The sequence below is a fragment of the Mesoplodon bidens genome (genome assembly GCF_964165515.1).
Source record: "Mesoplodon bidens genome assembly, chromosome: 3".
NCBI lineage: Eukaryota > Metazoa > Chordata > Mammalia > Artiodactyla > Ziphiidae > Mesoplodon > Mesoplodon bidens.
In genome coordinates, this window is record NC_138178.1 from 45,869,940 (window position 1) to 45,891,233 (window position 21,294).

Here is a 21,294-nt window from a genome sequence, read left to right on the forward strand (position 1 = left end):
AACCTAAGGTCATTGGGAACCTAGCCTCTTTTAGAAAATACACTCAAGAAAATACACTAAAACTCTCTACCACCACCCAATTCAGACACAAAATGCAAACATCTGATTTACTTGATAGGTGATATTCTTCACTTGGTAAGGGTTATAAGACTTCTGCAAGTTCTGCAAAACTCCTTGAAGTAAACCTTGTTGGTACCCTGTAGGTACCACACATAAGTATTTTCCCATCATATGCTGCAGTCCTTGCAGTAATAATAGCCATATTTCTGCTCTGAGAACTGGAAACAGAGGTTATTCAACATAGAAGTTCTAGCCAGGGGAATTAGATAATAAAAAGATACAAAAGGCATCCAATGGGGAAAAATAAGTAAAACTATATCATTCACAGATGACATGATTTTATATACACATATATATGTGTGTATGTATATATATATGTGGCTCCAAAGAATCTGTAAGAAAGCTACTAAAGCTAATAAATCAATTCAGAAGAATTTCAGGATACAAGATTGACACACATAAAGCCATTGTGTGTATATACACCCAGAATAAACTATTCTATTTACAATAGCATCTGAAAGAATAAAATAGTGACAAATAAATTTCACCAAAAAGATGAAATATTTGTACAATGAAAACTGTGAAATACTGCTGAAAGAAAATAAAGACCTAAATAAACAGAAAGATATGCTGTTTGTGAACTGGAAGACTTCATATTGTTAATATATCAATACTACCCAAAGCAATCTACATATTTAATGCAATCCATATCAACACGCCACATTCTTTTATGTATTGGGTTGGCCAAAAGGTTTGTTCAGTTGTTTTCCATAAGATGGCTCTAGTAGCACTTAGTTGTCTTTAACTTCATTCGAAACAATTTTGTTAGGTTGTATGTGACAGCTGTCATAACAGCTTGCATTTAAAAAAAGACTTACCAAATTGGTGAATTTTTGTGTAGCCATTTTAATATTGAAGATGGAAGAAAAAACCAATATTTTCAGCCTATTATGCTTTATTATTTCAAGAAAGGTAAAAATGCAACTGAAACGCAAAAAAAGATTTGTGCAGTGTATGGAGAAGGTGCTGTGACTGATTGAACGTGTCAAAAGTGGTTTGCGAAGTTTCGTGCTGGAGATTTCTCACTGGACAATGCTCTTTGGTCGGGTGGACCAGCTGAAGTTGATAGAGATCAAATCGAGACATTAATTGAGAACAATCAACAATCAACATTATACCAGGCAAAAGACAGCCAACACACTCAAAATATCCAAATCAAGCGCTGAAAATCATTTGCACCAGCTTGGTTATGTGAATCGCTTTGATGTTTGGGTTCCACATAAGTGAAGCGAAAAAACCTTCTTGACTGTATTTCCGTATGCGATTCTCTACTTAAACATAATGAAAACATTGTTTTTAAAACAAATTGTGACAGGCAATGAAAAGTGGATACTGTACATTAATGTGGAACAGAAGAAATCGTGGGGCAAGTGAAATGAACCACCAACAACCACAACAAAGGCCGGTCTTCATCCAAAGAAGGTGATGTTGTGTATATGGTGGGATTGGAAGGGAGTCCTCTATGATGAGCTCCTTCCAGAAAACCAAATGATTAATTCCAACAAGTACTGCTTCCAATTAGACCACTCGACAAAAAGCGTTCAGAGTTAGTCAACAGAAAATGTATAATTTTCCGTCAGGATAATGCAAGACCGCATGTTTCTTTGATGACCAGGCAAAAATTGTTACAGCTTGGCTGGGAAGTTCTGATTCATCTGTCATACTCCCCAGACATTGCACCTTCAGATTTCCATTTATTTTCATCTTTGCAAAATTCTGTTAATGGAAAAAATTTCAATTCCCTGTAAAAGGCACCTGGAACAGTTCTTTGCTCAAAAAAGATTAAAAGTTTTGGGAAGATGGAATTATGAAGTTGCCTGAAAACTGGCAGAAGGTAGTGGAACAAAACAGTGAATATGTTGTTCAATAAAGTTCTTGGTGAAAATGACAAATGTGTCTTTTACTTTTATTTAAAAACAGAAGGAACTTTTTGGCCAACCCAATAGAAATGGAAAAGCCAATCCTAAAATTCATATGGAATTGCAAAGAGCCATGAATAGCCAAAACAGTCTTAGGAAGGAAGACCAAAGTTGGATGACTTACATTTCCTGATTTAAAAACTTACTACAAAGCTACAATAATCAAAATAGCATGGTACTGGCATAAAGGCAGGCATATAGGCCAATGGAATAGAATTTAGAGTTTAGAAACACACCCTATATACCTATGGCAAATTGATTTCAACAAGGATGTCAAGTTTATTCAATGGGGAATCAGCATTCTCTTCAACAAGTGGTGCTAGGACAACTGGATTTCCATATGCAAAAGTGTGAGTTTGGACTCCTACCACTGGATGTAGTAATGGATTCTTAGATATAGTACCAAAAGCACAAGCAACAATAGAAAAAATCAACTGGACCTCATCGAAATTAAAAACTTTTGTGCATCAAAGAATATTATCAAGAAAGTAAAATGAAAAAATACAGAATTGGAGAAAATATTTGTAAATCATATAATTTATAAGGGTTTACTGTCCAGAATATATAAAGAATTCCTACAACTCAACAACACAATGATCAACAACCCAATTTTTTTAAATGGGCAAAAAACTTGAATAGATATTTCTCCAAAGAAAATATACAAATGGCCAATATGCACATGAAAAGATGTTTGGTGTCTCCTCAAAAGGTTAATGTAGAATTATCAGATGACCTAGCAATTCTACTACTAGGTATATGCCCAAAAGAACTGAAAAGAGGGACTCAAACAAATATTTATGTGCCAATGTTCATTGCAGAATTATTCAGAATAGCCTAAAGATGGAAACAATCCAAGTGTCAATCAACAGATGACTAGATGGTATATCACACAATAGAATCTTATTCAGCCCCAAAAAAGGAATGGAGTACTGACACATGCTAAAACACCGAGGAACCTTGAAAATATTACGCTAAGTGAAAGAAGCCAGACACAAAAGTCCACATACTGTATGATTCCATTTTTATAATATATCCAGAAAAGGCAAATCTACAGAGACAGAAACTGGATTAGTGGTTCCAGGGAAGAGGGGAGGGGAGAGTTGGGAGGTGTGGGGTTTCTTTCTGGGGTGATGGATATAATCTAGAATTAGACAGTGGTGACAGATGCACAAAACCTACTGACTTGTACACTTTGAGAGAGTGAACTTTGTGGTATGTGAATTCTATCTCAATAAAACTGTCATTATAAAAACCATTTCCAAGCTAGATATAGGCTGTCACTATGCCCCTCTTCCCATAAGATAATAATGACACATGCTCAACCATTTATTTAAAACTCAACCTTTTGAGTAATTCCCGGTGGCCAGTGGTTACAACTCTGCCCTTTCAATGCTGAGGGCCTGAGTTGGATCCCTGGTCAGGGAACTAAGATCCCACAAGCTGTGCGGCATGGCAAGCAAGCAAGCAAATAAATAAATAAATAGTAGTTTTCATTAAAAGAAAAAAAAAACAACCTCTTAATTACAAAAGAGTCTCACTCTACTGGAGGTTCTTCAAAGACACACTGAAAATCACTGCTTTAGATGAAACTTCCATTTGGACAGATGTAACAACAAACACTGAGCCTCTAAAGGGACAAGAGCTCAATCTCCCCACATTGAAGTTATCCACAAGAAAAGAAGTTCCATGAAGTGTTACAGGACCAGTAAAAATATAAACACATTAGTGATTTTCACTACATCAACAAAACAACATCAAAACCTTATATAAGTACAGTAAAGGGTAAGTTGCACAATGGTAAAATATTTTTAACATAAATATTAAGAAATGTAAGAAGTATCTTTAACCTCAGGGTCAATTCCATTACCATTCACTTTTCTATATTCTGGGTGTGAAGAGATATTTGAATATAGTAAGACACACTTCCACACAATACACAGGACAAAATCTTTATTTAAGCATTTCAAATTCATGACAAGAATTAGCAAACCTGAGCTCTGGTCTCAGATCTAGCAGCTGTGCCCTTGGATAAGGCAGTTAACTCCTTCCAGCTTCATATTTATTATTTGCAAAATAGAAATTTCTAAGACTACAAATTGTGCTCTTTACTCATGTTAGAGAAAGGCAGAATGATACTGCAAGTCAAATTAGGAAGCAAGGACTCTCTACTGACTATAGGATAAGTTTTACGGATCTTAAGGTTCTCTCTTCAAAATGTTCATAGCCAGTATCTAAGCAAGTCTTTAAAAGTTTGGAGATCAGTGGAAAATAATAATGTATTTTCTTTGCCTTTTATTTTCTAAAAATGTCATCCCCTTTGGAAAGTTGTCTAACAGGAAAAAACTTTGATTAATCACTTTCCTTCTGTTCTGATAAAGAATGGTAGAGTGGAAACCATAAAACTCCTAGAGGAGAACATAGGCAGAACACTCTGACATAAACTGTAGCAGTGTTTTTTTGGATCTGTCTCCTAAAGCAAAGGAAATAAAAGCAAAAATAAACAAATGGGATCTAATTAAACTTAAAAGCTTTTGAGCAGCAAAGGAAACCATCAACAAAATGAAAAGGTAACCTACTGAATGGGAGAAAATATTTACAAATGATATGACTGTTAAGGGGTTAATATCCAAAATATATAAACAGCTCATACAACTTAATAACAAAAAAAAACCTGATTAAAAAATTGGCAAAAGACCTGAATAGACATTATTCCAAAGAAGACATACAGATGGCTAACGGGCACATGAAAAGATGCTCATATTGTTAATCATCAGAGAAATGCAAATTAAAACCACAATGAGCTATCACCACACACCTGTCAGAATGGCTATCATCAAAAAGAATAAAAATAACAATGTTGGTGATGATGTGGAGAAAAGGGCACTCTTGTACACTACTGGTGGGAATGTAAATTGGTGCAGCCACTACGGAAAACAGTATGGAGGTTTCTCAAAAAACTAAAAACCATATGACCCAGCAATTCCACTCCTGGGTATATACATCCCCCCCAAAAAAAAACCAAAACACTAATTCAAAAAGATACATGATGTACCCTAACATTCATAGCAGCATTATTTACAATAGCCAAGATATGGAGGCAACCTAAGTGTCTGTCAACAGATGAATGGATAAAGAATATGTGGTATACATATACATACAATTCTACTCATCCATAAAAAAGAATGAAATTTTGCCATTTGCAACAACGTGGATGGACTTGGAGGATATTATGCTAAGTGAAATAAGTCAGAGAAAGATAAATACTATATGACATCATTTATTTGTGGAATCTAAAAACTACAACAAACTAGTGAATATAACAAAAAGAAACAGTCTTACAGATATAGAGAACTAGTGGTTACCAGTGGGGAGAGGGAAGCAGGGAGTGGTAAAATAGGGGTAAGGGATTAAGAGGTACAAACTACTAAATATAAAATAAATAAGCTACAAGGATATATTGTAAACACAGGGAAAATAGGCAATATTTTATAATAACTATAAATGGAGTATAACTTTTAAAATTTGTGAATCACTATGTTGTTCACCTGTAAGTTACATAATATTGTACATTAACTATATCTCAATTAAAAAAATAAAAAGAATGGTGGAGTCGATTCTAGTATGGTAGGAAAATGATCACCTTTCTACTGACCAACTGTGGATCCACTTATAATTTCTCATTGTACCATGTGCTAAGCAGTAAAATTTTTTCCCAAAATATCAGAGCTTCCAAGTTGACAACTGGTAGAACGAAAATTAAACTTAAATTTCACAAAGTTTCTTCTGTGTACTTTCTTTCAAGTATTAATTATCACAGATTTCTAAAAATGTGGTAAATCATCCAGGTAAAGATACTTACAGGCTTTGAAGAAATCATATTCCATCACTGGGATAACATTCATAATCCTTTTGGTGAAACTTTTGGTAATCTTATTGCTTTACTGAAGTTGGTCCCTCAGTTAAAATTATGTTAAAAGTATTACTAAGTCAGAGCATGAAAATATGGCTTTCTTAAATATACAAAAAGTGAATTCTTTTTATTAAGAAAACAGTGAACACATTTAGCTGATAGATTTAAGAAAATTTGTGCACTCCCTTTTAAAAAAAATACCAAAATGCAATACCAACATCAAAGCATTTTTTTCTTGTTATGTGTCCAGTTTGAGGTCAGTACTTTAATCGAAATTACTTTAAATCCAATCAGAGGGACTCAAGCTAATTCAGTTTGAAAGCTGGAGGAAAAATTAAACCTTATCATTCTTAACAGGAATTGGCGGTCGTAGTGGGGAAGCCAGTATAATCTATTTCTATTAAAACACTAATAACATTAGCAAAACTCTCTTAAGATGAAACCAGCACTATTTTTTTAAACACCGAGTCAATAAACAATAGAATACACTATTAATTATTAGCAGAACCAGATACGTATTTGTAAAGTTATACCTCTCCTACACTACGTCAACCTTCAAAGCAGCACAACTATTCTGAACTGTCCAATCCCAGACAAAATAATTTATTTTTCTAGACTCTTAAAAATAGTACTAGTTCAAATTATCAGTATTGGTTTAAGGCCTCCCCATCTCCAAAAGCAGATATTCCTAAGGTCCACTGCAAGAGTATGAATCCTTAAAAGTACCAAATTAAATAACTGACTAGCTTTTTAAAAATTTTTCTCAGTGACTTAAATGGTTCTCTTGCAGTGTGACTGGACTCAGCCTTACAAAAAACATAATTTATTGGCCATTTACTTGAATTACAATAATAGAATTAAAAAACTAAGGGCACTGTGTTGCTCAATATCCATCCCTCCCTTTTTTCCCCAGGTACCTATTTTTACAGATAAGACAAGGATCTGACAAGGATCAGAATGATTAAGTGATTTGTCTAAAGTCATAAGTCACCAACAATGGAAAAGGCACTAATGCTTGGCTCTTCCGCCTTTTTGTCATTCTTTCTGCTTTCCCACCTCACCCCTCCCAGCAACTCAGTAAAAATTTAGCAGCATGAAGAGTATTTACCAGCTGTTGGAAATTATCAACTTCATAATTTCTTTATGAAATGACTACAAGGACAGGAAAATAAGCACTCAAGAATATTAAAATTCTGTTTTGACTCAAACACTATTTTCCTCAAATATAATGAAAATGTGCATTCTTCTCTTCTATTTTGAACTAACTGATGATTTGTTCTACTCCAAGTAATGTTTTTGGCATAGAACACATGGTGCCAAAAATGTTTAGCCAGACTTGCTCAGCACTAGAATCACTCATTAAAATATTCTGCTTCCTCCTTCATCTATCTCAGCTTGCCCACTTGAGCCACCAGTGGCTACTGGCCTCTACAGGTGACTAACTGCATGTAGCAACAATCATAACTTTTACTAGCATAAACAGCTTAATCAAAATGGAAGCACACACATAGAGTGATATCCTGGGAAAGATAAAAACTATGAAGTCCCTGCCCACTACTACTAAGTAATCTAAAACAAATATTTCAATAATAACCACTCAATTTGCCTGTGACTTTCTATGTACTAGTTAATATACTTTAGTGTCTAATTCTTTTCCCTTCTGTCACCCCTTGATGCCCTCACAAGATACTACCATCTTTACATCATTATCTGCAGAAGTGAAATTGCTTCTGCCCAAAATAAGTCTATGGTACCACTGACTTAGCTGAAAAGATTTCTGTTAACCATTCACCCAATGAAAAACCTACCACACAGCAAATGTTATTCTCTGGGCTGTTAATCTCATACAGTTTTACTTCTCACCATGCAGAGCATCACAAAAGATGTTCTCTAACATTAACCACACATGGAGATTTCTCATATCTCTTCAACTATGGTATCCATCACATCAAGAAAAAAAAGGTGCTACATAAACACAGTTAAATGAAATTTGCATTTACTCTTAGACTAGATATCCCCCAAAAAAGATCTGAAATATTGAAATCAAAATGAATGAACCTACAGAGGGGTAAACTCTTAGTAGCAGTTTTCAATGTACTATGTGTGAAAAGGGATGGAAAGGCATCACTCCAAATTAGACAAACAACAATCCAAACACATTTCTTTATCAAGCTTCCTTGACAGTACCTAAAAATAGTAAGTCGTCTCCAATCAATAAATTTAACACTGCTAAAACCAAAAAAAGTTGAATATCAAGTTAAGACAGAAACAGTTAAAATACGAATAGCCTAGTGACACTTGGAAAGAAGTTTTGCACTACTCTCAGAAACATCAGTGGTTCTCAACCAGGGGTGATTTTGCCTCCCAAAACACATTCTTTGGTCGCCACAACTAGGAAGGGGTGCTATTGGCATCTGGTGTATAGAGGCCAGAGATGCTGCTACACATCCTACATTGCAAATGTCAGCCTCTGCAATGAAGAATTACCTAGTCCAAAATGTCAACTGCCCCAAGGCTGAGAAACCCTGAGAAATGTAATCCACAGCTCAAAAAAAAAAAGAAAGAAATTTATTTATTTATTTACTTATTTGGTAAATGTTGGTGGAGTGGAAGATCCACTCTGAGTAGTACTAAAAAGACTACAAAACAATAAAAACGCCATTTTGGAGGATTATTCCAAAGGAATATGATTTAGAGAAAGTAGTATCATTTAAAAAAAACTGTCACACTGTTCTAAACAGGGATTTACTATAGTTTCATAAAGCAAAAATTTTAAAGAAAATTTTCTTTCCATCAGTCCTAACAACAAATCCAATGAGGATACAAGTTTGAAACCAGGACCCTGAACAATGACTGCATTCTCCAATAGTTATTTGATTAATCTAGCCGCTACAAATGCTAAAGCTGTAAAATATATATATACGAACACAAGAAAAAGGCAAGCCCTCCAGAAACTTAAAAAAAAATCCCAAACATTTTAAATTCATGCCTTCTGCTCAGTCTATAAGAATTTGGCTTTTAAAGCTCATCAAAAGCAGTTTCTGAGAACCAGAGGTTAAAAAAAGAAAAAGAAAAAAAAACCAAGGAATGTAAAAGTCAGGAAAGTATTTGTCAGATTAGTGTCAGAGACCTTTGTGAGGATGACACCTTTATCCTCTGCAATACATATCCCTAAAGCAGTTCACTTGGCTTCAGAATTATAGCTGCTGAAGGTAATTTGGAACATTTTTACCTTTTTTGTACATTATTGTCAACTGTTGACTGTGAACTTGCTCTGTGCAGATTACCATGTTAGGACAACTTCCAATACTGCTTCAATGACTACAACCATATCTTCTTCTTCCTCTCATTTACCAAGATTTTTACCAAATGAGAGTTTTTTAAATGTTTTAATAAAGAGTCTGAATACTATAAACTCTCAGAAGTACTAAAACAGCCCTGACTGGGACTTCCCTGGTGGTCCGGTGATTAAGACTCTGTGCTCCCAACGCAGGGAGCCAAGGTTTGATCCCTGGTTAGGGAACTAAGATCCCACATGCCGCGACTAAGAGATCCCACGTGCTGCAACTAAGGCCTGGCACAACCAAAGAAATAAATTAATATTTTTAAAATAAATTAAAAAATAAAATAGCCCTGACTGACAACAAAAACTTTATTTGGGGTACAACTTTTAGAATTTCTCTTAAAACATATCAATAATCAGTGCTGTTTTTAAAATTCAACTATAATCCTTAGCAAAATGCCTGACTTATTTATTTTCATATTAATAGTAATTGCCGGGCTTCCCTGGTGGCGCAGTGGATAAGAATCCTCCTGCCAACGCAGGGGACACGGGTTCAAGCCCTGGTCCGGGAAGATCCCACGTGCCGCGGAGCAACTAAGCCCGTGCACCACAACTACTGAGCCTGTGCTCTAGAGCCCGCGAGCCACAACTACTGAAGCCCGCGCTCCTAGAGCCTGTGCTCCGCAACAAGTGAAGCCACCGCAATGAGAAGCCCGTGCACCTCAACGAAGAATAGCCCCTGCTCACCGCAACTAGAGAAAGCCCACATGCAGCAATAAAGACCCAACACAGCCAAAAATAAATAAAAAATTTAAAAATTAAAGAAAAATAAAATCCCCATTAAAAAATAGTAATTGCCAGTTTAAAAGCTGAAAGTAATCAACTCTAACTGAGCACCTCCACCTAGGAGAAATAAAAATCATCTCTCAAAATTGTAGTCAAGAATATTAGGGTTTTCAAAAAAGCAACCTCAAATGCATGTACTTATTAATTGAAATACTCCTTCAACCTAACACCCTACTTAAGAGATTTGTTTTCTGCTATTCTTTTAAACTGCTCTGGACTTCATCAATAGGCCCAGCTGTTAAATTCAGGAGCAATGACAACAAATGCCTGGGCAAACAAGTGCTGAGAGTTAGGGCCTTTCTTTAGAATAATCAGAGTTAGTTGACACAAGAGGGCCATACCAAATGCCCTTTCAAAATTCCATTAAGGAGCTGGACAAAAATAAAATAAACAAACACATTTATACATCTTAAAGCAAATTATAATTCTACCCCTCAGTGGACCCTGCTTCATTGAAAAATAAAAAATCCAACAACTTTGAAAAACAGTGAGATAGCGTTACAGGTTTCTGCAGATGAGAAATGATCCTCACTAATCAAGTGCAAAGTGGGAAAAACTGGTTCCATTACCCAGAGATCACCAGGTACCTGATAAACCTTTTAGGTAGACAGACTTTAAGAACCAAGTATCATTGTAAATAAGCCTGTAGAACTACATGTGCTTTTACTTCCCTGATTTAACTTATGCAATTTTAAGCTAGTAAATTTTTAATTTAAATATGTACTTTTGAACCATACCCCCTTCTCTTTAAAGATGATTTTTCTTAGACCCAGAAAGCACCATCTGAACCTTATCTACATGTTGGCAGATTGGTCTCTCTAAATATCTCAGTCTGTCTTATTTTTCCAAAATCAAACAACTTTTACTTTTGTGTTAGCACTCCTAAGTTAGGGCAAGTAACTGTTAACAGCTTGATTTGAAGTGAACATGCACACAGGTAAGAGACAATGTCCTTTACAGCATCTACAAATCTCAATAAAAAGTGACAATGAAGCAAACTCTTGCCCATCTTCGGACCAGGATCATTAATAAAATTCAAAATCTAGGCTAATAGTCTCATAGCTCTTACCTTTCTCTTTTCAATATACCACCCACCCTCTTTTCTTTCGAACATGACTCTAAATGTTTTCAATATATTTTAACTTCACATTTCAAGATCAGCGTTGAGCTATAATTTATGTACTACTCTTTAAGCTAGGAACCACACTCACTGAACAGTTTTTCATTAATCTCATAAAAAAACCTCAAGTTTCATCTCAACTTAAACTGAAGTAATAAACATTTTATTCATGGAAAACAACCTACATCTTTTTGCAGGAAACAACTACTGCTACATAAAGTTACAGAAATAGACACTCCCCAAAAAAACAATTTTATGGATGCTAAAACTAATCTCAAAATTTCGGAGAAAAAAATCTATCATAAAGTTATAATAATTCCTATGGTCTTCCAGCTACAAATGCTCATTTAAAAAATTATTTTGCACCCAAGCAGTCCTGAAAAACCCAACAAATATAAGCCAGCTTTATGTTCTCTTTCCTTCTATCCTAAGACTTCAATTTCCACCTTTTATGGAAAGGAAATAAACAACCAGCTTCCTGTTCAATCACTAGCTTAAGGCCAGTCTTCTACACATCACAGAACACAACCTGCCTCCTCCTTTACTTCTCTCAAATGTCTCATCTTAATTTAAACTTGTTGAAATATGAGACCATTTTACCACACTAATGCTTTCCTATGAAATTTATCTTACTTCAACAATTAGAATGCAAGAAATGTCAAGATGTCATAGATTACTTCTCACTCCTAAAATATTTAGATTATTTATGTAGTGAAGATTTAGCACCTATGAAAGTGAAAATTTGATTTTCAGTTAAAAATACTGAAATTTATGGGAAATGGCTTAATATTCTGTTCTTACTATTGTATACAACTAGAAAAAGAGCCTCCCACATTACTCCCCTTTCTATTCCATTACATGAAAATGTAAAATGGCTAAAATGGCTATCAATAAAAAGGATTAACTTTTTAAAAAACTAAATATTACTTTAACCCTATACTTTCCTTTAAAAATGGGATGCCTTAGAAAAACTAAGTTAGACAAATCCTTTTGTGCTTGGATGAACAACAGGAAAGCAAAGCCTCCAGGCCTTTGGGGAGGAACCTTGTCCCCGCAGCCAGCTCTGATGTGCCTGGGAGATAAGGCTCCATAGTGACACTTAAGGAAAGGCCTGCTCACATTTGAATTTCTGCATTCCTCAAGAACAATTCATGGCAATAACTAACTTTGCAGAAGAGCTACATGAAAGCTTTGGCCAATGAATGAGGGTCATCTGCTCTTTATCACAAGGGTAAACCTCATCCTGGCCAGTTTCTAACCTTTTAACCCTGTGAATTCCTAATTTACACATGAATAATGGAATTCTTGCCTAGAGTGCAACTTTCAGCTTCTAGTTCCTAAGTTTAGAAACCAAGACTTGACTGCCTGTGTTAAAAATCTAAAACTTGCACAGATTAAAGTTTTAGATTTCCAGGTGCTGATCTACTTATTACACTTCAGAACTAAAAGATATGCTTGCTGACAAAATCCTTGACCAGAAAATAAAAAGAACATACTTGCACCCTGCTGCTATCACTAACTAGGAGGGAACTAACCTTTTTAAAAAAACCCCACAAAAACAGAATGTCCACTTAATGCCTATTCTCTTCCTGTTTAATACGTATAACATCTTACCCTGAACACAGGATAAAGTCATCTGGGCCTACAATGTCACTGGACATTGCTTCTCAGATATCAGAACTAACTTGGTGAATTTCAAATCTGTAAGAAATTTCATTTCTAAAGAAAAATCTAAACCCGCTATGCATTTCTTATTTTAAATCTATAATACTGAATGCAATTTCCTAGCAAAGCACCTCCTCCAAGTTAAATAAAATGTGTGCATATGAAAAGTGTAGTTCCTATAACTAACATACTACAGTTGATATTTAACAGCAAAGCAATGTTCTACATAGTTTAACTGGAAAGTTTTTGATACTTAAAATATGAATACTTCACCACAAAAGCCTTCAAAATGATTCACATCTAATAAAATATTTGTCATTAATAATTTTTATAAAGATACAAAATCTAACGCTACTCAAAAAGCCAATATTAACATTGTTTCACTGTTACTATGTTAATACTGTTCAGACTTTATTTATGAAAACTGAAAGCTCTGTGTGTTTTCAAAGTATTTCTGAGTGCCTTAGAATTGTCAGGCTTCTAAGGAGGTCCTGGAAATACTGTGTGGTCATGACAAATGCTTCATCTTTCAAAGCCCATCTGCCCTCCTCCACCTTTCCATCCTGCCCCCTCCTCTCTGGCAAGGTAATACTACAGTTCCTGGATATGAAAACACAATACTCCACAAACCCAAAAAGGTAGAAAAATTACAACTCTATAGAACAATTTTACATTAGACAAAAATTAAATGAACAGGACATAAGCATAAAAAGCACACTATCCTGAAAACAATACTGTACTGAAAAACCACTACTCAACAACAACACAAAAAGATGATTGTTGGCCAATGATCACAGCAAAAAAAAAAGGAGTTTATCAGACATTCTCTCAGGTTTATACTATTCTGGTGGAGGGGGACTAGAATTGGAAACCTCTACTTTTCTGACATTTTTCAATACAAAAATACCTTTGCTTGCAATTTATTTTCCACTATTAATTATTATTGTACAAATAAAATATATTACTGAAATGAGGATGGCATGAATATGGCCATGGACTGTTACAATAAAGTCACCTAGGAAACCCCCACCAATAGTTGAATTTCAACTGTGGAGACCCTGAAGAAACTATTTCTTAAAGATTATGACTTTATCTCAAGAGCTCCCTCCTCCTATTGTTCATCTTGTAAATGATCAATTTGTAGGTTTAGTGCAAAATCTATCTTTTGTGGATTAACAAAAGCTTGTAGCTAGGATGCCTGTAAAAATATTTTTAAGATACAGTTGTGCTGTGTTTTGTTTTGTCTTAAGATTTACACTGTCTTTTGTAATCTTGAGTGCTGGGTATTTGATCACCTGAAGAGGTGGAAAGCCTCAGTGAAAACAAGGAGTTCTCTAACTATCCTAGGCCCATGTTTACACTCAACAGTTACCAGGGCAACCACCAAGCAGTGGGTCACTTGGACAAATGGTTGATCAGACTGGGTTGTTAATACAAAGGAAATCATTAGACAGCAAACTTTATGACAACTGGAAAAAAGTGGGCAGATCTGGTTTAAGTCCATTAGGCATAATATGGAAATGGCCTTAATCTCTTTCTCTCCCAGCAGGAAAAGCCTAGGAATACTTCAAAGGCTTGTGAGTTACTGACCAATGCCCTCTCTTTCAATTAAAAAGCAACATGGGTGATTTTAAAGCAGTCAGAGAAATGGAAGCTTGGGCTATATGAAAGATTTAGCACTTAAGGGCCATCTACAAAGCAGAAAAAGTTGCTTGTGATTTTCAAAATTTAATTATTAATTTACAAAAATGAGATTTTAGAACAACTTTTGTTGTGTTGGTCAAACTTTTCATCCAACTTTTTTCACAGTTTGAAACAAATTTATACAAAGCCACCTCTACAGGTTTTGGTGTTCTAAACCTAATGTGACTTTTGTTCTAAATCACTCATTCGAATTTATATATTTTTTTCCTCAGATTTTTCTGCATGCCTTAGTTAGCATGAACTACTATCTCCAGGAAAATTCTTAATGTTTGTGTAATTTTTCAGGTTAGCATGCTAATGAATCGAGAAATCATCAAAATGTAGCAGTGAAAAACGTCAAACAATCAAGAACTTAAACACTTACTTGATAAGGTAAGATGAGCTTTTTGACTAAGAATGGCTCCATGTTTGTTCATGGCCAAGCACTGATAAAATCCTTCATCAGACTGCTCTCCTCGCTTGCCTTCCACCTCACTGATGTATAAAGAGCCATTGGACAGAACCTGGATCCGCTTATTTTCAGACACTTTTGCTCCATTTTTCAACCAAGTGACCTTAATAGGAACTTCTCCATGAGCCTGGCAATCTAAAACGACTGGGTCCTTTCTTGTGACAGTTATATCCTGTGGCTCTTTGATAAAAAACAGTTCGCTAAAGCACCATACTCCTACAAGGAAAAGGGGGGACAGGCATACCCAGAATTACAAGTGTAAAATCATTTCTTAACGCACAATTGTAAAACACATATTCAGAGTGTAATGAGACAAAGTTTAACAAACCATATTAATTAACTTACAAACACCTTAATAAACCAATCTAAGTTTCAGCTAACCTTCTCAACAAATCAGAGAAATCTTTTTACAACATCTTATACTAAAAAGCATAGGGAAGATTTCAATAACTTTTACCCCTTTTAAGAATTCTGTCCTCAAGTGCCTTGCTAGAGTTTCAAAATCATCAGGAAAACTCTTGAGCACAAGCTGTTTGCTTACTTTTACAAGCTTGTCAAAAAGATCTTGAACAGAGTAAGTCGTAAAAGTCTAATTTTACAAGAAATCATTAGCAAAACTCCGACTCTGTGAACAAGCAAGTTTATTTCCTTGTCCCTTGAAGAGTTTTTGAAACCCTTGGTACCTACTCCTTTGGGAAGTGCGTTTATCTTTTGTGACAGATGACAAGTTTGCACTTTTATATCTGCCCTTTTATAGCAAGGACTCTTGTCTCTGCTCCTTGAAAGAGACCCATTTACTTAATTTCTGCGGAGTATGGTAGGTATTTAAAAGACAAACATTTGACTTTGAAAAGTTGCTAACTCTTGCTGCTTGTACTCAGTGGGTGATCGGATTAGGAAACTTCTATTTCATTTTTTTTAGAACTACCAACTGTTGGAAAAAAATGTGTGACTAATTGGTCCTTACTGTCTAACAGGGATAGGAGATTGCTTAATCAACCAATACACATTTTTATCAGAGCAGAGTAATAAAGGCTTTATGTTAGGCATAAACATCGTCCCGAGTCCCCGTCAGGATAAAGCATCCGATGACCAACTAATACCCTGTCACCTCCTGCATTTAGCGCAAAGGTCAGCTTAAGTCTTGTATATTGATTGGGGCCGAGTAGAGTATGAGGGGTTTAGGGGCGGAGGGCATTTCATCTTCCTTCTGATTGTCTTGAGTTCATGAGTACCAATCCCGGGGACTGATCTGTTTCTCATCAAGGCAGGTCCTCCAAACCTCACACACTAGTCACGCTCCCACGCCCTGGCTGCCGACTTCTCCTAATGGATGCCCAGGGCGACACGAGCGACCCTAATAGCCCCGCGCAGCGAGGACCACTCCGGAAGGCGCCCATTGTGTTTCCGAGTCACATCTGACTTTGATCCTTTTCTCTTGCTAATAGAAAACTAACTCCTCCAGGAAACAAACAGACATACAAAACAAAAAACCCACGAAAGTCTGGGGTTTGTAACCTGTAAACAAATAAAACAACCCATTCTTCTTAACACCTCTTCTCCCTGCGCCCCCCGCACCCCGCATCCACTTTACAATTTTTAACTCTTTAAGAATAAAGCAACACGTCAAAAGAGAAAAATTAGTTCATCCAAGTTTGCGCAAGGCTAACCTGGAGTTTGGAGGGGTCTTCAGATTCGCACACATCTCAGGCCCTGCCCCCAAATCCCTAGCTGTTAGAAATAAACCCTACTTAGATACCTTCCTTCTCAGCTTCGGGACCCTTCTACCTCCCCTCCGGGGCACAAATGGGCCACAAAACTTCCACTCCTCTTCTCTTTCCAATTCCACCCCTCCCGTCTCCTCCTCGTTCGATCCGGATCCGGGAAAGTGGGGGCACTTAGGGGTCTGACCTGGGCGCTGAGTTCACCTATTCTCTCCCCCGCCCTAAAACGTGGGGAAGCCCCCACCGCAAACAGGGGAAGCCGCGCGGAAACGCGGCGCCCCCTGCGCCGCGAGGCTGCCACTAAGGAAACAATATAAATAAAGCCACGTGCGGCCGCGGCGGCCCCGGCTGGAGGGCGGGCTGCGCGGAGCCGAGGCTGGCCCCGAAGGCGAGTACAAGGCCGGAGCGCGGACAATGGCGCGAGGAGAAAGGGGCGAGAGTGGACGGCGGGCGCCGGCCCGCAGCGCGCGGCCTGGGGAGCGCAGCGGGGAGGGGCGGGCGCTGCGAGAGGCGCCCACCGCCGCCCGCGCCCCCGCAGAGCCCGCCGGCACCTCGCGTTCCAGCGGCAGCTCCCGACTGGCTGCTGGGAGCGGGCAGAGACCGGGGGTCAGCGCCCCCGCGAAGGACCCGCCGCCCCCCCCCAACACACACACACCCGGTTGCCTCCTTCCCCAGCCCACTCGCGCTCTCTCACGCCCCACCGGCGCAGAAGAAAGCGCGCCCACCTGGAACGGGGCCGAGGACCGGCAGGAGCAGGAGCGCGCCGAGCAGCATCCCTGGCGGCCGCGGCCGGGCGAGGGGTCGCAGGGAAGGCGCCATTCAGCAGGGCTGGGTGGGCATGCTCCCCGGCCGCCCCGCAGCCACTGTCCGCCTGCCGGCTCCCTCCTCCGGGCGCTCTCCGCTCGGCGGCTGGACGCGCGCAGCCTGGGCTTCCCGCTCGGGCACCGGCGTGGCGTGGCACGGCGCGGCCGGCGGCTGGTCTCCTCGGGCGCGGCGAGGCCGGCGCACGGACACCCGCTCGCAGGAGGCGGGGGGCCCGAGCGTCCGGCTCGGGGGCGGAGTGAGGCGGCGGCTGGAGAGGGCGGGGGCGGTGGAGTGGACAGCGCCGCCGCTGCCGGCCTCGGGACTACTTTCTACATCTGGCCCCTGGTCTGGGGACCGCGAGGTCGGCGGCCGCGGAGGGAGACGCTGGGAGGGGGCTCAGTGGCGGCCGGGTCGCGGCCCCGGGAGGAGGGGGCGGGCCCCGCCGGACAATGCACCTGGGGGTCAAGCCCCGGCTGAGGGTCTCCGGCCCGCTTCCCCACCCCCTCTGCCTCCCCTCCCCCCCGCCGTCGAGGACAGCCACAAAGGCCGAGCCTCCTGGCCCGGCCTGGCCTGCCCCCGGGCCCTTCTCCCCCCCACCCCCCAGACCACTCCCCTCCACCCCCGGGCTTGTTTAGGATTCGGGGAAGGAGGAGGCGGGGTGAGGGAGGGATGGTGTTGAGAGAAGTGAAAAGGCCGGAGACTTCTCCCCTGATGGCCCCTGCCCATCCCCCTCCTTCCCTCACACGCCGAGGCCCTGTGGAGGGAAAACTATTTCCCACTTCGGAGATTTGTCAGCTACACTGGAGGCATCTCCGGGAGATAAGCCCCGACATTTAGAGACGGTTTCTGTCCTCCCTGCCCCCGCGAGATGCAGCCCCGGCTTAAAAACATCTCTGAAGAGTGCCCTGAAGTGAACAATTACCGTTTGGGGAGACGTTTTATTATCTCTTTCTCAACCTAAAGTTCTTTAATTCGTGAGAGCTGTGCACATAAAAGGCCCTGTGCTGAGAGTTGAGGCCAGATGAGATTTCTAGATTCTCCGAGCTGGGTCTAGGGGACTAGGCGTGGATACTACCTGGTTAGAAGTTAAACTGACTAGGAAAGACACAAATGTGAATTTGTTCACATCTCTTAAAATTAATTAAGGATAACAAGAGGAGTTAAAAGGTACATTAAAAATGTAATCAGACTGCTAAACATGTATGGATCATGGAGAGCATTTACATGTGGATTAGCGTTTCCTAACCCAAAACTAAATCTATGGCCATGATGAGGGCACAGGCTAAAAGCTAACCTTAATGAAAGCAGCTGACAGAAATCTAGCTTTTGTCACTAGGACATCAACACACTCGCTGCCTTTAGCATGTTCCAAAAATCCTCCTTATGAGAAAAAAAAAAGGAGGGGGAATCAACAGTTTTAGTACATCTGCTGGGAGTAACCTTCCCCGGAAGCTTACTATAATAGGGATCAGTCTACTTAACAATTTCAACTTAACTGCATGTAGTACCCTGGGCTCTATTGCTTCCAAAAGCTGACTTATAATTTAGATGAATTTCAAGTATTTCTAAGCAGCAGAATAAAGGTTCATGGAAAGGGAAAATGTTTAGAGGTAATAAAACATTTGCAGGGATGTTTTAAACCTCTGATAAATCAGATATACACAAAGTGATATTCTTAACTGTGTGCCTACTAAACTAGACTTTTTTTATTGTATGACAGTCTTCTCCCTCTTAACTCCCCCTTCTCCCAGTTCCCTTTCAATTGATCCTAAGTGCTTATATTTCCTGGATAAGAATTGCTAATAAGATGCTTTTATGCTCTCCTTTTTGAGTAAATCAGAGGAATAAAGGCTGGGGGAGGGGAGAGATAAGCTAAAAAGCAAGGGAAGAACTTTTTTTTAAACTGCCACTTTGAATTTTCTTTAACATTTCAATTAATCATAGGAGCCTTTGATTCTCTTAAGATGGCTTTGGACCTTGACTTGTATTGGGGAAGAACATAGCATTGCATCTAATGTGAAAATAATATAATATATATGATATATATGATACATATGTATAGTGTGATTAGATTATACTTTTCTGGGCAGCAATAAACTTACCCTGATGATGTAGTTATACCATATTATATAAAATTTACAGTATACCCTAGGTCACTTATTAGTAAGTAGTAACTAGAAACCAGAATCCATGGCTTCTGATTTATTTGTTACCCTTTCTACTGTATAATCCTTTATGTCTTTAAATTTAAACTTTTTTTCTGTCCTTTTTTCCTTATTTCTCCTTCCTTTCTTCTTTCCATCCTTCCTCTCTTCCTCTCCCCCTCCATCCCTCCCTCCCTTCCCTCCTATTCCTGTCGGCTTCAGAATTTATAGCATACTTCTTTAAATAACACAGTACATGTCTTCTTGGACAGTTACACTTTCTTTCCTATATAATACTTGTCTTATGTCATGTAGTAGGCTACCTAGGGACTTGTTACCTAGTTCTCCAATGCCCCACAGATTCCACTGCAGTGCCCTGCGTATAGTAAGTAACACTGCAATGGCTAAGAGCATAGTTTTTTTTTGTTTTTGTTTTTTTAAAACTTGTATCTTTTAAGTCTCATTTATTTATTTATTTGTTTGTTTGTTTATTTATTTTTGCTGTGTTGGGTCTTTGTTTCTGTGCGAGGGCTTTCTCTAGTTGCGGCGAGTGGGGGCCACTCTTCATCGCGGTGCGTGGGCCTCTCACTGTCGTGGCCTCTCTTGTTGCGGAGCACAAGTTCCAGATGCGCAGGCTCTGTAGTTGTGGCTCACAGGCCTAGTTGCTCCGCGGCATGTGGGATCTTCCCAGACCAGGACTCGAACCCGTGTCCCCTGCATTGGCAGGCCGATTCTCAACCACTGCGCCACCAGGGAAGCCCAAGGGCATAGTTCTGAGTGTCTGACAGACTAGAGTTCCAATTTCAGTCTTATGCAGACAAGTTATTTATGCTCTCAAACCTCATCTGTTTAATGGGAATAGGTATAATACCAATGGGGCACTGTGATAGAATGCATGGAAAGTACCTGGTGCATAGCTCTATAAATAATTGCTATTATTATTTTGTGAGTAAATATTCCCACTAGTGCCAAATCTGTGTCCTTTTAGAGTGGGTTTAATTTTGCAATACTCAGGTTTTTAAGAGTCAAATCTGATTAATTTGTTTGGTGATTACACTGATGGTGACAATAATGACTTACTGGAATAGTTCCTAAGCTGGTCCTGAAAGAGGTAAGAAAAGCCTAGGTGTTTAACCTCCCAAAGTTACCCCCTTGAAGGAAAAAAATCTCATTGATATAAACAACTACCTAAGCCCTATTTTGCTTAGGGCTATTCTGTATTCTAAAACAGGGACAATTATGTTCAAGCCAAAAAGGGTAGAGCCTATATAGTTAAAAGAGAACTGAAATCTGATGATGGTAGGTTAAAAAAAGAAAAAAAAAGGGATCAGTTTTCTCTAAACAAATTCAAGACTCCTAGCCTTTCAGAGGGAGAAATGACATAACTTCTCCCACCAAATTATGGACCTGTACAAAATGATCTTCCAGCCCTCTGGCCTCTAAACATTATCTGTTTCTATGGAATCACAGGACCATGTGTATATGCTTATGAAGCATAGAGAATGAGAAAACGCAGCAGAAGTCTGAGTTATTCAATTTTTTTTTCTGGAGTTGAGCTCCTACTATGTTGGTTAGGTGGCCAGGCCCTGGATGAGGATCACATG

The 21,294-nt window shown here is 39.0% G+C and overlaps 1 protein-coding gene across 1 annotated transcript in view; it reads right to left on the reverse strand.

The window, feature by feature from the left end:
- The window catches only part of PRTG (protogenin), a gene marked incomplete at its 3' end in the record, with an annotated part of 127,319 nt that extends 109,700 nt beyond the window's left edge, over positions 1 to 17,619 (reverse strand). The window contains exons 1-2 of the mRNA XM_081227373.1: positions 17,468 to 17,619; positions 14,932 to 15,234 (exon numbers count right to left, since the gene is read on the reverse strand). Of these exons, the coding sequence (XP_081083499.1) occupies positions 14,932 to 15,234; positions 17,468 to 17,561 (397 nt within the window). The 5' untranslated portion in view covers positions 17,562 to 17,619. The remainder of the gene's footprint in view (positions 1 to 14,931; positions 15,235 to 17,467) is intronic.
- Between the last annotated feature and the right edge of the window lie 3,675 nt (positions 17,620 to 21,294).